This window comes from Elaeis guineensis, chromosome 8 (assembly GCF_000442705.2).
Source record: "Elaeis guineensis isolate ETL-2024a chromosome 8, EG11, whole genome shotgun sequence".
NCBI classification, from domain to species: domain Eukaryota; kingdom Viridiplantae; phylum Streptophyta; class Magnoliopsida; order Arecales; family Arecaceae; genus Elaeis; species Elaeis guineensis.
The window spans coordinates 113,619,009-113,640,770 of NC_026000.2; the positions used below are offsets into that span (position 1 = coordinate 113,619,009).

The window sequence follows — 21,762 nt, forward strand, 5'->3', positions numbered from 1 at the left end:
ACTCATCATTCTTCATTTATCTAGATATTTCAGAGGTTCTTCCTCTCAAGAAATTCGAGCCTAAATCTAAGTCCAAGCCCGAACCTAAACCTATCTAGGTTCCTCCTGCATTGAAGAGATGTAAATAATTGGCTCATCGTTTCCCTCCTAGTTCGGCTATTAGTTTTTGCCTTTAGCAAAGAAAAACCAACAATCCCACATCCATTAAAGTTAACTTGGATGAAGAAGAAGAAGAAAAAATATCTCCATCAACACACAGCACTACCTCAATAGTATCAACACTATTTCAACTTTTACAAATTATCCCTATAGTTGAAGACATCTCTACAATTGTTCGAAGTTTAATCTCACATCCTATGGTGTGTTCATCTTTGAAATCTGTGGCTCCAGCTATTCAATCTGTAGATCCCTACCATGAATGTCAATATTTCTCTATTTAGTAGTTCTAACTTCCTTCTCCTACAGGATATTCCACAATCTCATCATCCTTCATTAGCTTCATTGGCATAGATAAAAGCTAAGTTGGTCCCATTCTCTGCATCTTCAGCCTCGTCAAGGCCATCCCGGAATGATACCCCAACTGAGGTCATTCAAGCCCATCACATATTATCTAATCTTGCTGATTTATCCTTGGACAACCTCATATCTTCATTCGCACCGTCCGAAGCCCAAGGAGCCTTGGAGATTTTACTGAAGAATGGCTTGTTTTCATCATTTTTGGACTTACCGAAGCTGAAGGAAAAACTATCTACTCTTGTTGAGTCAACTTAGTCACTCCAAACCTTGTCAAATGAAGTGGTGCTGTGCTAACTAAGAGAACCAAACTAGAAAAAGAAAGGAATTGGCTTCGACAAAAACTTCAACTTATTATTAATAATTTCAAGAGATGGACGAACCTGCTATTGAAAAAAAAGAGAACATTAATCAAGTTGGAGAACATAGTTATTCAAATTAAAACTGAGATATCAACTTTAAAGAAACATTGTGCCAACTATACTGATCTTCATGGGTGAAAATTAAAATATCTAGAGGACTGGGAACACCATATCGCTCAACTATCTACATGCCTTTTTGAATTACAGCAACAAGCCAATGAGATGGAGCCTCTTGGAACACAGATGTTCGATTAGTGGAGCTTGCTTCTGTCAGCCTTCAAGAAGATATAAATCTTATTTTTATTTTTTGTTTAATTCTTCAGCTAAAGTTTACTTTTTTTATTTCTATAAATAGAACTTGTCTAAGTACTAATGTCAATCGACTTGTCTAGCCGAATTTTGCCTTTGTATATCTATTTCATTTTGCATTTTCCAAATTGTAGTATAATATTTTCTTAAATATTTCCCATTTATAAATGGTCCTTTCTAGTTCGACGATCGTTTACCAAATTTTAGCTCTTTTTGTCCCAATGAAAGAATAGTCTTCCAAACTAGCTCTCCTTCTTTAAAGCATTTTGATCGAACTCTCTTATTATAGATTCGGGCTACTTTCATTTTCTGAGCAATCATCCACTCTAAAATATTTAATCTTTTTTCATCCAAAGTAATTAATTCGGCCATCATAATTTGCAAATACTCCTCTTCGATTAACATGTCTTGATGCATCACTCATTTTGATTTCACTATTAATTCCATAGGAAGTATTGCATTATGGCCAAAAGTCAAGCATATGGTGTCATTCTTGTTCATGTTCTCTTTGAAGTCCTATATTCTCAAAATACTTCTGGCAATACTTCATGCCAGACCCTTGGTCTTTCACCAATAAACCTTTTTATGTTATTTATTAAAAGTTTGTTAGTTGCTTTGGCCTGCTCGTTATCTTGTGCAGAATAAAGAGTTGAATGAATTATTTTGAATCCAGACTCCTCTGCAAAGTTTTTTACCTCTTGACTAGTAAAAATGGATCTTTGATATGTTGTTATAGTTTCTGTCAAATTGAATCTATGTATGATATATTCTCTAATAAAATTTATTATAAACATTTGGTTTAGTAACCTTAAAGGAATCGCTTCAACTCATTTAGTGAAATAGTCAATTGTCACCACAATAAACTCATGTCTCTTTAAAGAGGTTGGATAAATTTGGCTAATCAGATCCATTGCTCATCCTCTAAATGGCCAAGGCTTGATTACATAATGTACCTCTATTGAAGAAATTATTTGGATCGGCCCATATCTCTGACATGCCTAACAATCTCTCACATATTGGATACAATTTTCTCGCATCAGCTTCAGACAAAAATATCCGTACCAAATATGCATTTTTGGTCCGACTTGATGAGTCCCGCATATTCCTTCATATACTTCTCCTATTATCAATAAGGACTCTTCTTCCCCAATATATCTTAGAAGAAGACCATCTAGACTTCTCTTATAAAATTCGTCCTCAATCAGAACGTAATTAAGAGACCTTGATATGATTTTTCTATCCATTTTTCCTAATGGTTCCTTAAGATATTGAATGATTGGATGTCTCTAGTCATTTTGAAAATAAATGATTGGATGCTCTAATTATTATAAATAGAAGATATGTACCTCATTTTTAATAATTAAAAAAATAAAAGAAAAAGAAAAGGGACTTGAGCTTTACTTTTAAAAATTCTATTCTTTTATCTTTTCTTTGTAAGATTTGAGTTGAGTAGGTTGAAGAAAATCTTTCTTCTCCTCGATCGGATCATCTACTGTATCTTTTTCAAAATCTATTCTCACTCCATGCTTTTCTCTTTCATTTTCCTTCCAATCCCATGTTTTTGTTTCATCAAATTTTACATCTCTTCTAACTATAACTTTCTTGGTAGCAAGATTATAAAATTTATATGCTTTTGTATTCAAACAATAGTCCAAATATACACTTCATACCTTCATCATCCAACTTCTTTCTAACTTGCTTGGCCATATGCATATATGCAATAGATCCAAAAACTTGAAGTTGTCCAATAGATAATTTACTTCTGCAATGTTCTTTTTTTAGCATCTTTGGAAAATACATTTTTATAGGGCACTTGTTTGATATATAAATTGCATAAGAACCAGCTTTAGTCCAAAAAATTCTTAATAAACACTTACCAACTAGTATGGTCTTTGCCATCCCTATGATTGTTTATGTCTTCCACTTTGCCACACCATTTGTTGAGTATAACTAATGGTGCTTTGGTGATGAATTCCATGCTTTTTGTAAAACTTATCAAACTCTTGAGGATAATATTCTCCACCACAATCAGCTCTTGCAGTGCTTTTACATAAAAAAATATTTTGTTTTTCAACAAAAGATTTAAATTGGCAAAAGGCATTAAGTATTAGATTTTTTTAAAATTTAAAAGCATTCCACTGAAATCGTCAATAAAAAAATGTAATAAAGTATCTACTAGCACCAACAAAATGACATCTTCTTCATATAAATTAGTACAAGTTAGAGAGGTTTAGTGGCTCTAAAAGCTTTGCCTTTAACGAGGGGATCTTTATACTACTTTCCAAGTATACGATATTTACAAATTTGATTTGGATGAGTTAGAGAACTTAAAACTTTCAATATATTCAAGTTAGATAATCTTTTCCGGCCTTCAAAGCTTAAATGACCAAAGCAAAGATGCCACAACCATGATTCATTGTGAATAATATTTTTGAAACAAGGCAAAACATCATTATTAATTTTCAAAACAATATATTTTTTTTGGCCATATATCCCCGAGCAATCAAATGATTTATATAATCTTTTAGATCACAAATACCACTTTCAATGTGTAAAGCATGCCCCTTTTCTTGTAATTACCCCACACTTAACATATTATGTTCCAATCCGGGTATGTAATATACATCAGATATAAGAATATAATCATTATTATGTACATCAATTAAAATTTTCCTCTTCTTTTTATTGGATTTCTTGTTATATCTAAGTTTTTCATGGCAATAATTTTTTCATTGATCTCAATAAATATTTTTTCCTTCCATATATACGAATCTCATATAGCCAGAGTCTAAATATCACATACTACTTTCACTAGCCTCCACCGCATTACAAATTAGTCTCACGGTTGTATACTAGATTCATCATTAATTTCAATAAAATTAAAATTCTTTATTTATCAACCAATTTCTTTTTGTATTAATACTGATAGTGCCCATATTTATTGTAATGATGGCATTGGATCTACAATTTATTATTATCTTCCTTTAGATGAGTTTAATTTTTGGACTTCTCTTCTTCTAAATTTAGGATAAATTATAAAAAATCCTTTGAGATTAGATCGAAATTATATTACACCCAGTAGTTTGAAAAACATATACTTACCTCCATGATGTTTATTTTTATCTAATACTTTAACTTATGACTTAACAGAATGTTAGTCAAATCATTAGACCTAAATACTATATTAAAAAAATTTCAAAATAATGAAAATGACCTTTCTAAAAGATAGTTGATAAGGTCTTCCTCCTCATCCTGCTCTCGACTTAGGGCCACCTCATCCCCTCCTCAACCTCACCCACCACCTCTCCAACCACTTCACCGTCACTGTCAAGAATAAGGAAGTGGGTGAGCTGGCCGGTGTTGGCGATGAGGTTTTGTTTGTAGAGGAACTCCTTGTTATGCACTCGCTCTACCTTGCACTTGTAGTCATGGACCAGCATGTTTCTGGGCGTAGGCCGATAGAGTGGGCCATGACCACTGCTGCTGTGAAGATGGTGGACATTTGGCCCAAGATGGTGGGGGTATACCGCATGGCCCGTTGATGAGGATGACATCCCAAGGAACATCGTAGAGAGCATTGGGGAGGTCATTAAGGGCGAGGCGATAGTCAGAGAAGAGGAGGTTCTGGATAGGCCAATAGTCTCACCGATGGCTGTGGTGGGCGATAGCTAAGAGATTGGGCATCTCTTGCACCTTGGTGGTGTAGGCGACATCGTATGCCTTGAGGCCCAAGAGGTGGCCTTCAAGGTGGATGATATAGTACTTGTTCTCATTGAGAAAGATGGTGTGACCATCATGGTTGAGGATGTGCTAGAGAGGCATCTCATGGTCGAGACCAAAGATGAGGAAGTTGCAAGGGGTGCACCAAAGAAGCACGACAGCGATGGTGCGGAGGTCGGCATCACCCATCTTACTACTGGAGTTGGAGGCAACAATATAGTTGATGAGGGACTCGAAGATGGGGTCGGAAAGACAATGGTTGTAGCAGGAGGAAGAGGCACGATCGGATTGGGTGGCAGAGGAGGGGAGGTCGAGGTCCTAGGCGGCCATGGTGGTGAGGAAGGTGAGGAAGGAGATGAAGGAGAGATATGGAGAGGGGGAGGGAAGAGAGTTCTTATAAGGGAAGAAGAGGAGAAAGAAGAAACGTCGGTGTCAAAAGGAGAAGAAATGCAAAGGGGTATTTTCATCTTTTCACATTATGCAAATAATTTAACTGCCATCGTTAATTATCTTGGGTGTAAATGTATATTTTTAAAATTATTAGATTCAAGTGTAATAAAGAAAACCTCAAGGGTGTTTTTTATAATTTATCTCTAGATTTATTATTAATTTTGTTAATTGTTGGAGGCTACTTCTACATGACCTCTATCGCATCCATGTCCATGACTGAGATTACCACAATGTCTGCTACCCAATCTACTGCCTCTACCTCCTTTCCAACATTATCACTCACTGACAATTGAGTTTTGAGAACTTGTCCCATTGATGATTATGAGCTATGTTTGAGGTGGTACTTGATGGTACTTATCGGCTTGTAGTAAGGTCATCAATCTTTCTAGAGTTAGATCATCTATATCTTTTGACTCCTCAATGGCACAAAAAACATAATCAAATTTTGTTATTCTTAGTGTTTTTTTTTTTTGCAATCATTCTTTGATTATCCATATCCTCTCCATTTAGATGCATTTGATTTAAAAATTAAAAACAACATGATTGAGAGATACTCAAAATCAATGACATAAAAAACATGATCAAATCTTGTTGTTAAAGTTCTTAATGGTTTTCAGTTATTCTTTAATTATCAATGTCCTCTCTATTTAGATGCATTTGATTTCAAACGGAAACAATATGACTAAATAATACACATTGATAAGACTAAATTTAATATCATAGATCAAATAATACACAAATACAACCTATGATAGAGTACAGTTGGCTTCACTAGGAAGTAGTTTGCAAATAGTTAGTATTTAGTAATAACTAATAAAATGCTTTTCAGGTTACTATATCAAAATCTAATCTAGTCGGAGTAACTGCTAAATCTGCTTCACATGAATGTTACCGTAGCATCAAATCATAATTCATCATCTAGTGATACTTGGTCCACTTAATGAAACACTATAAGGGAAAATCTATAAAGCAAGCTATAGTTTGATGCTCAATAAAATGAGGTCCTTGCACCTTACATGAAGAAGTATTGGTGATTTTTTTTTTCCTTTTTTCTCTTTTTGCATTGTTGAAAAATTTTGTTTTCAACCTAAAAAGAGTTAGAGAAAGCAGCAAAAAGAAAGCTTGAATCTCATGAAGAGAAGAAAAAAATGTAAACAACAACTGTTGATTAAGGAACTAATGGAATACAAACTAGACCCAAAAAGAGAAGAAAAATTTGATGTAAAAAAATCAAGCCAAATCAAATTCTAATAGAAAATTAAAATATAAATCAAACCCTAAAGTCAAAAGTTTTGAATCAATGAATGGAAAAGTTTAATAAGAAGTATATGCAAAAGTCAGAAATATTATTTACTAATAGTTACGTTTTGTTTTAAATTGATTTTCAAGAATAAAACCAATAGATCATGTGCTAACATTTTTTTCTTTTATTATCAAATCATTTTATAAGTGTGTCGAAACAATTCAACATTAGTTGGATAGCTTTTGCTTGATTCAAACATGGATTGATTTAGTTTAAAAGATTGAGAACATCAATTATACTTGGTCTGATCTTGGATTTGCACTTAACTTGAGCTAACCCAACCTTTCTATTCTTACTTCACTGGTAATTGTGTGTTATCTTTTAAATTGTAAACATATTGTTGATTGTTTAAGTTCTTTTACTCAAATTTGAGCTTTGCCCCTAGATTACCACTTGAAATTCATCCAACAATGGCGATCCACTAACCAATGATCACCACCAAATTAAAGCTAACTGAATGAAGGGTCATCAAGAAAATCCAACCATGAGTTAGGGTTAGTATGGTCAAATAAAAGCTAACTATTCTTTTGAACCATCTTAACTGTTTAGTTTTCAAATTAAAATCAGATGAGTGATACTTGTTAAAGTTTCATTGGAGGTGCTCCAAGATTCAAATACCCTCTTGATCTTATTCTCTTTAAGGCATGTTTGGGAAATCTAACAGGATTGGGCTAGATTTTTTGTTGGATTCATGGATTTGACAATCTATGTAGGTATGACCTATATCAATCCAACACCACTGTAGTCCAAGCCCTGTAGATCTCTTTTTTTCCTTCGTATAGACCAATAAACACATAGACTAGGATTAAGATTAGGCTTGGGCCAGCCCTTAGAAGACTACAAGTTGAGCGGGCCAACTGATTTGAATGTACCCAAACAAACCCTTAAAAGAAAATAAAAAGACAAATAGGAGAGAAAGCCTCCCGTATTTCTTCTCATCACCATTAACAGAGCTTTTAGGTCTTTGAAATACTTGCTCTCTACCTTGAGATGGGTTTTTACCATAGGAAAGGTGAAGTTGTCAACATTCAGGTGCCCCCATATGACAAGTATCAGGTCATGTGGTTTCATCTCATCAAGTCATTGGTCATGCTTTTTGTATTTTGATGTGCTTTTATAAAAGCTTTTCTTATGGTACTAAGGCATCACTTTAGAACAAAAATCATATGGGGTGAGTACTATAAAATATCATATGGGATACAAATCTTAAAGAATAAATCTAAAAGTTAAAATTTTTTTCTATTAATGGAGCTATTAGTCTCGTGATTAAGGTATTCGCTTTCTTCCTCATTTTTAACATATACTTTTTAATGATACATACTATATGACCATATGATACACACTAAATAAATTAATCATCAAACAAATCAATACACATCTATAAATAAATCGATATAAAATTTTTAGAATGTGAAGTTCACCAATATACAGAATATATCTAGGTGATACATATTGTAAGCTTTTTTGATATACACCCAATAACGATTCAATACATACTTACAGCTAAATTGATACATAGTTTAGTATGGTCAATTGATACACACTTAGTAAAATATTCATTTGATGTTCCAAAATACATATCTAGATAAAGTGATATATAATTTTTAAAATATAATATTCATCAGTACACAGCACATAACTAAATAATACACACTAGATGGCTTACTGATATATAAAATAAGCCTTTTTGATACACACCTAGCAACAATTTAGTACACACCTACAGATAAATTGATACATAATTTATCAAAATTAGTATTCATCAGTATATAGTACATGATTAATTGATACACACCTAGCAAAATATTCATCTGATATTTCAATACACATATCTAAGTAAAACAATACACAGTATCCATGAACTTCAGATGCAAAAATCTTAAAAAAGAAGAAAGAGACTCGAGAAAGATCTCATGGATACGAGAGATTGCGCATGGGGTTTGAAAGAGGAGAAAGAGACTTTGGGAGGAAGATTATCAGAGAAAAAGCTTGATGAAGAAGATAATGGATGGAGATGCTTGATTAGGAAGAAATAAGATATGGATGGTCACGAAAGATTTCTCTTAGGCATGTATTTTATTTTATTTTATTATTTTAGTTATGAAACTAACAGATTCTATTAGTAGAAAAAAATTCAATCCCTATTTATCTTCTAGATTTCTTTAAGATGTGTAAAAAAGAAAATGTGACATGAAACTAGCCCCACCCCCCCATATGATGGCCTATAGTGCCCGCCTCTTGTGATTTTTGTTCATCGCTTCATGTCTTCTAATTTTGCTCGAATAGTGTTACTTGCCATACATATCTGGAATTCTCACCAGCTATAACTGGTTACCTTAGGATCCATTAGGATCTACTCCTTTCGTAAAGGATAATAGAATCTGAAAATTTGTGCCCTATGAGATTTTAGTACTGCCTTAGCAAATCCATCTTCTAAATTACATCAACTATTGAAACAAATGCATGGATTGACCAGCATCATCTTTTCCAAGGAGGGTCTATGCATGAGCATTAAAACCTATGCAAAGTTACTCCCTGATAAACATGCAATCCATATGCTTTAGGGTTTCAAGGGTCTTAGTAATCAATATCTTGATGGGAAAATTGGAGTCAAACCATCTGATGCCCTTTATTCATGAAAAGAGGACACTTCATGAAAATGAAAAGGTTTTGAGATCCAAACAAAGGTTCGGATACGTGAAAAATGATTGATCTTCTTTTGTGCATATACATTAGATCATGCTTTGCACATTTTCAAAGCATGATGTTAGCTTATATATTATGGATGGAAGAGGTTCATGGTTCTTTGAAAGCTGTGCAAAACATGATCCAAATGGTACATGTTGCGAAAGAAGATCAATCATTCTATCGTATGAAAGATGCAACATGAACCCGCCTAACAAAGGGGATGCTTCAGCTGATGTAACATGAGATTTGCTTGTATTATAAAAGGACTATTTATAATGGTCAAACTTAGAATAAGTAATTTCTTTTACAGTATGGTGGACAGGCAGATCTTGAGTTTCTTGACATGGCCAACAAAAGGGTTCTCATCCCTAGCATCTTAGTTTAATTGGAGTTCTATTTCCTGGGCTATTCATTTTAATTAGTCAGGTTTTGCAGCAGGCAAAAATACTTTGAGAAGATGCAAAACATAATATGAGATCATCTTGTGCTTTTAGTTCTCTCGTGATAGGAACCTCTTACGTATGATTTCCAGGAATCAATGTGTTTGGAGAAATATGCGGTCCTTTTTATTTCCAGGAATCACCTCTTTGCAACCTGCAAGGCATGCTTAGTGGATTTGTCTAACGGGCCAGATTGTATCATATGAAACCACCATTGGATCTACACCATAGATCTCAAAATGCCTCGAACTCTTTTATTCATCTGATGGCACAGCTCTCAGAGAGAGCGGCTGATGATCAATGATAGATTCATGCAAAGGAAGGTGGAGCATACTTTTGTGTGAAAGATACACCCATGACCCTTGGCTAACATGGATTGATTCAATTCAAAAATTAAGAAAACATATGGTCTTAAATTTGACCTTAACCCAATTGGTAATTGTAAGTTATCTTTGGGATTGCAATTGCATTGTTGACTCTTATTCAAATTCATCCAATAACGACCATCCACGGACCGGTGATCTCCTCCGAACTAAAGCTAATCCAATTTAGGGTCATCTAAGTAAATTCAACCACGATTAGGGGCAGTACAGTCTAATAAGCGTGACCATCCTGTTCATCATCTGAACCGTCCAATTTTCGAGTTAAAAATCAGACGGCCGGAGCTCGTTGAGTTTCATCGGGAGGCGCTCCAAATTTCAAATCCCCTCTCTGGATCCCGCTCCCCCTTCAAGCAAAACAGAAACAAAACCAAATAGAACGTAGAGAGAGAAAGAGTGAAGGAGAGCGTCCTTACTCTCCTCTCGTCACCATTAGCGGAGCTTCGAAGTCTCTGAAACGCTTGCTCTCCTCCTCTGAGATGGGTTCTCGCCACGAGAAAGATAAGGCCGTCAACGTTCAGGTGCTCCTACGTTGCAGGTACCAAACAAGGAAAAGCTTTTCTTTTGGGATTGCGTCTCTTAGGGTTAGGTTTTTTACTCTTTTTCTTGATCTATGGCTAGTTCCGTGGTGTAATTTTTGTTACGAGCTTGTTATCTGGGTTCCAGACGGTATTGATGTAGTTGGGTTGTGATTTCTTACTTCTGGCGACTTGATTGCTTGATTTTCTGCAGACCATTCAACGATGACGAGCTGAGGAGCAATGCGCCGCAGGTCGTGACCTGCAACGAGTACCAGAGAGAGGTCGCCGTCTCGCAGACCATCGCAGGGAAGCAAATTGATAGGGTTTTTACGTTCGACAAGGTACCTGCTATTCATTTCTAGGGATTCTTTTTAGTGTGTTACGACTTGCTAATTCCTATTATATATCTACTTTTTTATTATTACTTCTTGTTATTTGGAATCGATTTGTTGGGAAATATTCCATGAGAACTAATTTAAGTTTTTTTTTTTTTTTGAATTTTTCTTTTAAGATTTAAACGTTAGACTGATCCAATTAATTTAAGCTACCACTGAGTGCTTGCTTGGATGATATAACGCCTTGGCAAAGGGTCGGGTTTTGATTCCACTTGGAGTGAATCCCCCCAGGGTGCGGTGGTATAGGGTGAAAAATTGGGTATAGGGTGATAAACGTGGGGATTAACCCCTCCTAATCTCCCAAAAAACAAAAAAAGGAAAAAAAGAGTTTATCTGTTTTTTCCCCTTCGGCATTTGAGATACCAACATATTGCCAAAGTAGCTTTTACCCCATATGATAAAAAAATTGAAATTTTAGTATAATATTTCATCAGAAAAGTTCTTTTAATGGACTGGGTCTTAGTCATTCACTAATTTTTTTGTACATATAGTGTGGAATTGACAGTTCTAACAGCATCCCATTTGTAATTAATGCATTCAATTCAGCCATGGTCCAAAATGTTTTACACTTTTTGTATACTGTTGGACAAAAAGAATTACCAAATAGTTTAGCAGTAAGAAAATATAGAAGGAATGTCTAATGTGAAGATGGCTTGACATATTTATTTTTTTTCTTAAAAAAAAAAAAGAAAACTAATTTGATAGAGTGGTACACATGGAAATCTATTACTGGGGTGGTGCATGAAGTATGATGCTTATAATTGGTGCCACATATATGTGCTTAAAATTGAAGCTTTGGTTTAAAAGATTGTCCTTTCTTTTTGTCCTTTTACCATTTTCACTAGCTTTTATCTTTGTTTGTTACTTAATTGGTATTATAATATTGGAGTTGACTAGGTTCTCAATACACAATCTCATTTTTCCAACAGATTCAGGAAACTTGTGTTGTCAGTACCCCTGTTTCTTCTTGGAAGTGATCTAAACATTTCTTCTTGCTGGTTGAGCTTGATGAAGTTGTAAATTGATATTATTTCGTGCATGAATATACCTTTCCATAAAAATCTTTGCTACTTCTCATGATTAAAACTTTATCCTTAACATTAATCTATAAGCATATATTTTAATAATCCTTTTGAAACTATCACTTTAAAGCTAGTGCTGATACGAACATGTCTCCATCTCTTGGAAGATAGAGCTAATCAGGAGCTAATTAATATAACAGTGATTTTGATGAAATAGTTTTAGTCGGGAATAGGATGTATTCCAAGGAAAGTAGAGTGTGACACCTAAAGGTTTTTGTTCTTTGTCAAACATTAAAAATTGATTTTGTTTGTGGAAGATTTAGTTTAATTGTGTTCCTAACTTTATCTCCAAAGGAAGTACTCTGCAATATGATCAAGACATATGTAATCTTCTTTTGTACTCCCAAAGCTCCAAAATTTGCATCTTCTGTGTGCTTGATGATTGCCCCATCCATTTCAGATTTTATTATTGCCTCTAAACTAGGTCAATGTCTATCGCAGTATTGCATACTCAAGTCAGTCGCTGAGTTTTTGTTGGCTTACATGGAAATGCAAATGTACAGCTCTGTATGACCAAGACAAGCACCTATATGAAATTGTATTGTATTACAATTGATTTATTTAGTAAGCTAATCTGTACTACAATATGATGTAAACTCGTGTGCTGTTTGCAGTTCTTTAAGGAACTGACTCCACATGCTCCTTCCTACTCCCTCCACTTGTAAGCTGTGTATCTGAGCTACCCTGCTTGCTTTGTTTTACTCTTGCATTTTGCCTAGCGACCAAGCACTTGCTGTATAAGATTGCACATGTGGAGCATATGTCAGGAACTAGTCACCACTGAATGTCATTTTCAAGCCTATACATTGGTAGACTACTATCTGCTATTCTCCACATGCCTTTGTACTGAGGTCTCCTATGTTTGTCAGAGTTGATCACATAATATTTACCTTGAAGTCGTTGCAGGGAATCTGTTTTTGCAACTAGCTGGTGGATGTAGGAGCTGGGGATACTGGTTGAGACCTTGAAAGATAGCAGTCCCTTTGCAGGACTGCAAATCTGTAGAAGCACATTTAAGTAGTCTTTGATTTGTATTGGTGGTCACTCTTTGCTCGCAAAGATAAGGATCTCTGCCTTGTAGTGGGACTGAATTTTGTTACACTCCAAAAAGTAACAATTGCTAGTTGGTCAAGCTCGACAATGTTGGTAGATGAAAATGATTTTTGTCCCTAAGAGGTGTCTGCAACCCTGGTTATATGCAATCAACCACACTTTGCAAATTGGCTTGCCAGTCTAGGCTTGCTCACAAGCTTGGATTCACTAACTATGTTGTGGATTTATTGATGTTTCTACATGGTATCTCAATCTGTGCTGATGTGCTAACTGTATGATAATTTACAAATGAATGGTCCCCTGGTCTTTTCAATGCAAAAAAAGTACTGAAAACATCTATCTTGCTCCTTATAGTGCATTTGGTATGACCTTTTACTGCAGCAGCATGTATTCTTACTATTGCTTTATCCTGCATATTTGACATGAATGTTCTGTAATTCCAGAACATCAGTATGTTTTTAGATACAAGGTCAGACATATATTGGTTCTAAGTATATATTTTCACAGGTCTTTGGTCCCTCAGCTAAGCAGAAAGATCTTTATGACCAAGCAGTGGTTCCAATTGTAAATGAGGTCTTAGAGGGTTTCAATTGTACTATATTTGCTTATGGTCAAACTGGCACAGGAAAAACTTATACAATGGAAGGTGAATGCAGGAGAGCTAAGGTAAGATGCACTTTAGATTAGAAAACTTTTTTGTTGCCTACCATCATTTCAAAATGGGTTTCTTAAACTACTAAATGGTTGAAACTCACAGCTATTTACAAATATATGGTACTGTAAGACGATGGTTTTTAATCTTATGTTGAACCCATACTTGCAGAGTGGGCCTAAAGGGCAGTTACCTGCAGATGCAGGTGTCATACCAAGAGCTGTCAAACAGATTTTTGACACATTAGAAAGTCAAAATGCTGAATACAGTGTCAAGGTTACTTTTCTAGAGTTGTATAATGAGGAAATCACTGATTTGCTTGCACCAGAAGAGTTATCCAAAATTGCTATGGAGGACAGGCAGAAAAAGCCATTACCTCTCATGGAGGATGGTAAAGGAGGTGTGCTGGTAAGAGGCCTAGAGGAAGAAATAGTAACAAGTGCAGATGAAATCTTTTCTCTTCTAGAAAGGGGGTCTGCAAAACGTCGTACTGCAGAGACTTTACTAAACAAACAATCCAGGTGATACTTTGCCATTGTCTTGATCTATTTCTTACGTAAATGCTTCTGCTTATTTAATCCTTTTTATTTTATAATTTCAGTCGGTCACATTCTTTATTTTCTATTACCATTCACATCAAAGAGGCAACTCCAGAAGGTGAAGAGCTGATCAAATGTGGGAAACTAAATTTGGTTGACCTTGCTGGATCAGAAAATATTTCTCGTTCAGGTGCCAGGGAGGTAGTGCATTATATTCAGACTTTTATTCTACTGCAACTTTCTGTCAGCTTGTTTTTATTAGTATTGTGCTATTAGCTATCCGATTTAGTTCTATGATTTATAATTTGGAACCTGTTCTTAAATCTCCACCATATTAAGCTGTTGCTTTTTTTAAAAGGGTCGTGCAAGAGAAGCTGGAGAGATAAACAAAAGCTTACTTACTCTGGGCCGTGTTATTACTGCTCTTGTCGAACATCTAGGACATATCCCCTACAGGTTACTTTGAACTCTGAAGCGGATCATACTTTTAGCATTTGTAGCTGCTCCTCTTGATATTCCAGCCCTTTTTTAAAAGTTTATTTCTTGGACATGCAGGGACAGCAAGCTGACACGTTTACTTCGTGATTCACTGGGTGGAAGAACTAAGACATGCATAATTGCTACTGTATCACCATCTGTACACTGTCTTGAGGAAACCCTTAGTACACTAGACTATGCTCATAGGGCAAAGAACATAAAGAACAGGCCTGAGGTGCTTTACTTTCCCCTTTTTTGTTCGGATAATGCAATTTACTTTGGCATGTAGTGAGGAAAACAGTCAATTCCTTTCTTTAGATGCAATCCAATTTCTTTCATCGTGTGCTAACTTGGCATGTACATATATCATTGGGAAGGTGTTTTTTTTCCTGCAGTTTCAGAAATCATGTAGAGAAAATTTTGAAAATTGCTGTCTGAATGTGATTTGCACGGAATAAATGTGAGCCTTCATAGGCAATTCTCTAGATGAAAGAAAAATGTAGGGCACATTTGAAGATTGCAAAACTGTGAATTCCACTTATGTTTATTGTGGATTTGAACATCACTTACTTGAAGCGTATGTTGTTTTAGCACTTTTAGCTAGTCTGTCAATTTGACATTATCATGAATTTAAAAGGAATTGATGTGCTGACAGACCTTTACAATTGATCTGTCTTGGTTGTAGTAAAATCTAGCTTTCCCAAAACTGGATCAGCTGACCCAGTTCAACTGTTTTTGTTGATATCAATGGAACATCTCTACCTTGTTTGCTTATTTGCATCGTCTATGTAATATATATGAATGTGAAATATGTTCTTAAGTATTGCCCTATGAAAAAAATGTTTTTTTAGAATAAAATAACAATAATCCATCTTTATATCTGTCTTCTTTGTATTTAATACAAGGAAATGAATCTAACATCATTTGATGATCCATATATTGTAGCAGAATATGTGGTCTCTGAACCAGAATTGACTGACTCATGATCAAAATGTTCTTTTCTTTTAATTACACAATTCTTCTAATCATTAGAATAAAATATCAACAACTTGTTTGTCTTTAGCTATCTCTGCATTTAAGAAAAGTAAACTAATCCATTGTCAATTCAATGATCCGTAGATGTACCAGAATACATGGTCCCTCAATCAGGGCAGACTGGCTCGCATTCCAAATGTTCTATTTCTTTGAACTACTAAATGCCTTTTATCTGTACTCAAGACAGCTCTGCTTATGATAGTTCACAGTATATTCTGATAGTGCCAATATTTTCATGTGAGAGAATAAGAGTGCCAAAATTTTATTTTGGCTTTTTCACAATTTCATTTATTCCTGGTGAACCAAAAATTTGGGACAAGGCTTGTATGTCATCCTCATAGAACAATGACAGTTATGAGTTACTCATCTTAATTTCTGTTGCTTTTAATTGCAGGTAAACCAAAAAATGATGAAATCTACATTAATTAAAGATCTCTATGGAGAAATTGAGCGTCTTAAAGCAGGTAATTACTTATTTTGTGGCAGTCAATTTTATCTTCCAGCATTATCAAATGGCCTAAAAATGTTTCCTTTTTCAGAGGTGTATGCTGCTCGTGAGAAAGTTGGAGTTTACATACCAAAAGAACGATACTACCAAGAGGAGAGTGAAAGAAAGGTGTTGGGCTACCTATCCTATCCACCTCTCTCAGCCCCAGCGTACCCCTACCCCACACCCACCCCCCCAAAAACCCACACCACATAAATAAATAAAAAAAAAAAGCTAGCAATTACATTAAATGTCAGTTACATAAAACATGAAATAATCTCTCATAATAAGCTTTAATTAATCTTAATGCAAGAAATAAGCTACCACGAGTATACTGAATGTCATCAATTCCTGTCGAGGGTGTATGCAACCATGAAGCTTCAACCCGCATATTTTGGATCAGCTTTGAGTCAACATATATTCACTCCTACCATAACTCATTTATGGATTTAGCCTCAGTTTTTTTTTTTTTAATAAACTATTGTCTGCAAACCTACTGCTGAAACCTTCACTGTGATTTCCAATAACGTTTATATTCTGCAATAGAACTTGCCTTCTTATTTATGATGTTTACTGAGTCTTTATGTTTTGTTATGTAAAGGCAATGACAGAACAAATTGAGCAAATGGGGGTCTTGCTAGACAACAATCAAAAGGTCAGAACAATTTTTGCACGTCCTCACTTCATAAATCATCCTGTCTAAGATTTTCAGGTTCTGAGTCAGTATTTATCTCTGCATCTCATGAATAGCATATCGAGGATCTGCAAGAAAAGTATAATGCTCAGCTTCAACAGTCTTCTGACCTGAGCAAAAAGCTTGATGCAACTGAGGTAATATGAGTCAGAATCTTTCTGGGCCCTTTCTTCATTTTTCTTTTTTTTCTTAAATCTCACACAACTGTTCTAAGTTCTTTTAATATGCAGAAAAGTTTGGAGTATAGCAGTAAGTTATTGGCTACTGCTAGAGATGATCTGACGCTAGCTCAATACACTATGAAGGAGAAAGACTTTATTATATCAGAGCAAAGGAAAGCAGGTTTGTATAATTAATTAATAGCTGTTTAATGTTTCAAAAACTATATAAATTCCTTAATCTTTGCAATGCATGAAACAGAAAATGCTTTGGCGCATCAAGCCTGTGTTCTGAGATCTGACTTGGAAAAATCTACACGTGATAATGCTTCATTATTTTCTAAAATAGGTATATTTTGCTTTTAGTACACTGCTGTACTCGCCCACTAAGCTGCCAAGGCTATTGCTTAATATGTTCTCATATTTATTTAAACATAATCCACAGCTAGAGAAGACAAATTGAATGCTGCCAACAGATCTATAGTGAACAATTTTCAAGCTGATCTTGCAGCAAAGATTGGAACACTTTGTAATACTGTTGTTGCAGCCTTGGATCGACAAAATAAACACCTTTGGTCTGTCGAGAAACTATGTCAATCTAGTCTTGATTTCCATGATAAGGTACATATGCTGATGAAGAGGTGTCATCACTTCCAAAATTTACTTTCTTGATCTTCAAAAACTTTTATCATTTAGTTACCTTCCTATTTGTTTATTGATATTATGCATTCAGGCAATATCAGAAGTGAAAAGGAAAGTGTTATCTTCAAGAGCTTTGTACATTTCACATATAGAAGCGGTACAAAATGTAGTGCGCTTGCATAAGGCAAGTAGCAATGCCAGCCTAGAAGAGATGTCATCTATGATTTCTACCAATAGCTGCTCTCTTTATCAGGTGAGTAGCTACATATATCTGGGTTCCTGAATTCACACCACTACACAAAGGCTGTTTTTTATGCACAAGGGCTGCTTGCTTTTGCATCAGTTACTTGCTTTTGGGGAGGGAGAAGCGGATCAGATTTTTGGTGATCTGCAAAGGATATTGTCAAATCACCGGGGAGAGATTGCGCATTTCACTCAGGAACTTCGTGAGGTTTGCTATTTAAATTTTTTTTGTTCCCACAGTCATATGTTGTGAATGTAATGTGAACCTAGTTCATTGGACTTTGCTGTTGTTAAACTGTGCAGAAGTTTCAATTAGTTCAGATCGGACAAAGGAAATGTCCAAATTTATTCTTGGGCTGCTTGATAGGATAAGAGAGGAAACAAAAGAGTTTCAGAATGACTCAACTTTGGTACATGAGGCTCAAGTGAAGAGCATTGCCGAGTTTCGAAAGGCATATGAGGTAAATAGTTTGCAATATGTTGTGATCCAGTACTGCAAATTTGGCTTAATAGATCATCTAATAGTTGAAAAATATAAGCAGGAGCAATCTAGATCTGAAGAAGAGAAACTTTTAACAGACATTACCAATTTGGTGTCCAGTCACATGCGTCGACAAAAAGAGTTGGTGTGTCCTGATGTTCTATCATCTTATCTGGATGTTTTGGTTCTGGTTTTCAGTGATATCATAAGTTGATTTGGCTTACAGGTGGATGTGAGGCTCTCTGGACTGGGAGATGCTGCTCAAAATAGCAAACTAATTCTGGATAACCATGCATCGTCAATGGACATTGTCACAACTGATGCCAAAAGGAAGTGGGAAGAATTTTCTAAGCAGGCGGAGCAAGATTCAAAAGATGGTTCTAACATTTCTGCAGCAAAACATTGTCGCATGGAACTCCTGCTCCAACAATGGTCTGTTCTAGTGGCTTTCTTTGTTCCTTTCTTGCTTTCATGGGTCCATCTTCTCATTTTTCTTACTGCATTCTTTGTATGATGCCAAAGTACAAACACTGTCGATGCTGCTTCTCAACAATGGAAGAAGACACATGCATCTGTTGGTGAGATGAGCAGCAATCATGTTGCCGAAATGGAAGCACTTGTAAGGTAAGTCTTGTGGTCTCATTCATCTTGTTGTCTCTTCAATTTCTTGCATCAAATCCATGGCTGCGTGAATTCATTGCAGGAGTGCCATTGAGAGCAATGAACAACATGACATGGAGGTTGCTTCAGCAAGAACAGCAGCAGAAGAAGATGTAGCCAAAAATAGCATGGAAGTTCTTCAGCATTTTGACAGTAAGTTAGCCGCCCATCTTTTTACCTGCTCCCTTTGATGCTTTGTAACACATGAAAGCAATAGGAGCAAAAGGAACTTTTGAAAGTTTTTGAGTTTCTTTATTTCTTGAATCAATTTGCTTCAGGTGTGATGGATCATGAGCGCAACTCAGCATCTGCCATGATGGAAGCAGTGGAAGACCACTCAGCAACCCTGCAGAAACTGCAAGAGGAGCACTCAAGCCAGGCAACAGATATTAACAGACATGCAGAGGGCACATTCCAAAACAATTATATGGTAAGCTCACCAATAATTACATTGCCTCTCTATCAGATCATATAAGCATTGGTTTCTCATCACTTGAATGGTGCTCGCACTGTGCTCTTGATTTAATAACACAACATGATCCATGATTCCAGGACTATGAGCCAACTGGAGAAACCCCTGTAAGGTCGGAACCAGATGTACCAAGCAAAGGAACGATCGAATCCCTTCGAGCCATGCCGATGGAGGTGCTCCTCGAAGAGTTCAGGGAGAACCATCCATATGAGTCTGCCAAGGAGCACAAACCATCTCTCATACCCCGTTCTCCACTCGTCCAGCTCAACTGATGGATGCTTCTTTAACCATCTCTTGGGAGTTCTCTATTTCGTTTCATGTACTGTAATCTTATCTACTGGTATAATTGAGAGCCAGGGAGGGAGCTAACTTAGCTCCCCATGCTATCCATTTGTACTATGATGCATGGAAGAAAAAGAAAGAAAAAGAGTGCAATATTTTGTGACTGTAGGCATTTCGCCGAACAGTGAATAGTTGTATAACAAGGAGCATTGATTCTTGACGAAAACAAGAGAGGTGCTTCCAAAATTTCCATGGCTGCAATTAGGCAAGATAGAGGTGGCTCCTGAATGGTGGTGCAGGGTTGGTGACTGGGGATGAAATGCTGCAAGTTTGTTCAGGCTTTTGTTTTGCTATACTAGAGCATCAAGGCATGTGTTATCCATGTTGTCCATGTACTGATGCAAGATACAGAACTATTTACAAGCAACCAATATGAAGGGGTTAAGTGTTTGAGAGGAACCAAAGTCAAATAAGGAGCGCACCTACTCAATGAGACTGTTTATTTGGCGAAACCTTATCAATTGCTTTGTAAGACTGTATCAGGGGGGGGGCAAAATCTAGTGCTGACATTTACAGAGTTGCAAAAGCACCACAAAATTTACATGGTTGAGGGGATGGAGGTTGTACCTCTTTGCATGAAAGAAGGATTCACCTTCCTTTGCATGAATCTATTGTTGGATTGTGCAATGGTTGTTTTAAGATCTATGCAGGTGATGAATGAAGTAGTTTGGAGTGCTTTTGAGATTTGTGCAGGATGTGATTTAACAATAAACATCACGAAAGATCAATTATTCTTTCATAGCAAAGATACAACCTGAACCCCTGGCGGAGTCTGGTATTCGGTACATTAAGGGCATGTGGGGGCACATGAGAGAAAAAGTGTCAGATGGCAGAGGTATCATGCTTTGGTCAAAATCAAAAAAAAAAAGGGAAAAAAAAGGAAACTTGCTGCTTCAGAGAGATCAGATGAAGTATGAAAAGGATGATGTACAAGGTTTTCAGGAAGATGATAATGAGCCATGAAGGCTGGCACATGCAAAGGTGCTTGGGAGTTTGAAGTCCTGGTGTTTCGAAAATGAACAAAGGCGCTCCATGGATGCTTAGTAGTATTATCTAGTGAAAACATTAGTTTATTTTACACTCCATCTTTCTTTTCTTTTTTGGATTCAACTTCTTAGGCCGTGTGCTAGATTATAGGTAAATGAGCGGAGTGAGCGTACGAAGATATCTAAATGTATAATAGATTACTATGGAGATGCGTCTTCCACTACAATCTTTTTTTTGAACTCAACCACCCAGGCCATTTGTTCGATTCGAACGAGATTAGTGAAGAGCAACAAGACATGAAAATGAGTGGAAATATTATTATCTTACTTCAGTAAATAGCATAGAAAATAAGAGAATGAGATGCCAGAAATATGTTAATGGATGACAGAGGCAATTGCGAGTATCACTAAATCAAACAAACAAACAATCATGTTTATCCTACCTTTTCCTTTTATTTTGTTAGTTTCCTCGACATAATTCCTTGCGACTCTTTTAATAATTGTTTTCTTCTGAAGAAATATCAGCAAGAATACCTGTGGAAAACCTGAAGAAACATGTGCTAGATTACCTTGGCAATTGCCCAATCGGTACTTTATAGTTTTCTATGTGTTTTCTCTTTTTTTTTTATAACAAGAAAATGGTATGTTAGGACTGTTGTGCATCTCCATAGATTGAGG

The 21,762-nt window shown here is 35.9% G+C and overlaps 1 protein-coding gene and 1 pseudogene across 1 annotated transcript; one reads left to right on the forward strand and one right to left on the reverse strand.

Moving 5' to 3' along the window:
• Positions 1 to 4,447: 4,447 nt before the first annotated feature.
• LOC105061449 (protein IRX15-LIKE-like) lies at positions 4,448 to 5,667 on the reverse strand (annotated as a pseudogene).
• Positions 5,668 to 10,503: 4,836 nt separating this feature from the next.
• Positions 10,504 to 21,089, forward strand: LOC105061433 (kinesin-like protein KIN-5C). The gene is made up of 23 exons (XM_073242855.1): positions 10,504 to 10,703; positions 10,898 to 11,027; positions 13,724 to 13,882; positions 14,040 to 14,389; positions 14,470 to 14,608; positions 14,766 to 14,863; positions 14,963 to 15,119; positions 16,314 to 16,383; positions 16,459 to 16,535; positions 17,008 to 17,061; positions 17,157 to 17,237; positions 17,331 to 17,442; positions 17,521 to 17,607; positions 17,704 to 17,879; positions 17,992 to 18,153; positions 18,244 to 18,355; positions 18,450 to 18,604; positions 18,686 to 18,769; positions 18,851 to 19,056; positions 19,147 to 19,248; positions 19,328 to 19,437; positions 19,563 to 19,714; positions 19,837 to 21,089. The coding sequence occupies exons 1-23, from the start codon at positions 10,645 to 10,647 to the stop codon at positions 20,026 to 20,028; spliced, it is 3,024 nt and encodes a 1,007-aa protein (XP_073098956.1). The 5' UTR covers positions 10,504 to 10,644; the 3' UTR covers positions 20,029 to 21,089.
• The last annotated feature ends 673 nt before the right edge of the window (positions 21,090 to 21,762 follow it).

Excerpts from the sequence above, each read along its gene's own strand:
- LOC105061433 (XM_073242855.1), top strand. The coding sequence starts at position 10,645 with ATGGGTTCTCGCCACGAGAAAGATAAGGCCGTCAACGTTCAGGTGCTC. Across the intron at positions 17,443-17,520 it reads ATCAGAGCAAAGGAAAGCAG|AAAATGCTTTGGCGCATCAA; the intron begins GTTTGTATAATT and ends TGCATGAAACAG. Across the intron at positions 19,438-19,562 it reads AGTTCTTCAGCATTTTGACA|GTGTGATGGATCATGAGCGC; the intron begins GTAAGTTAGCCG and ends AATTTGCTTCAG.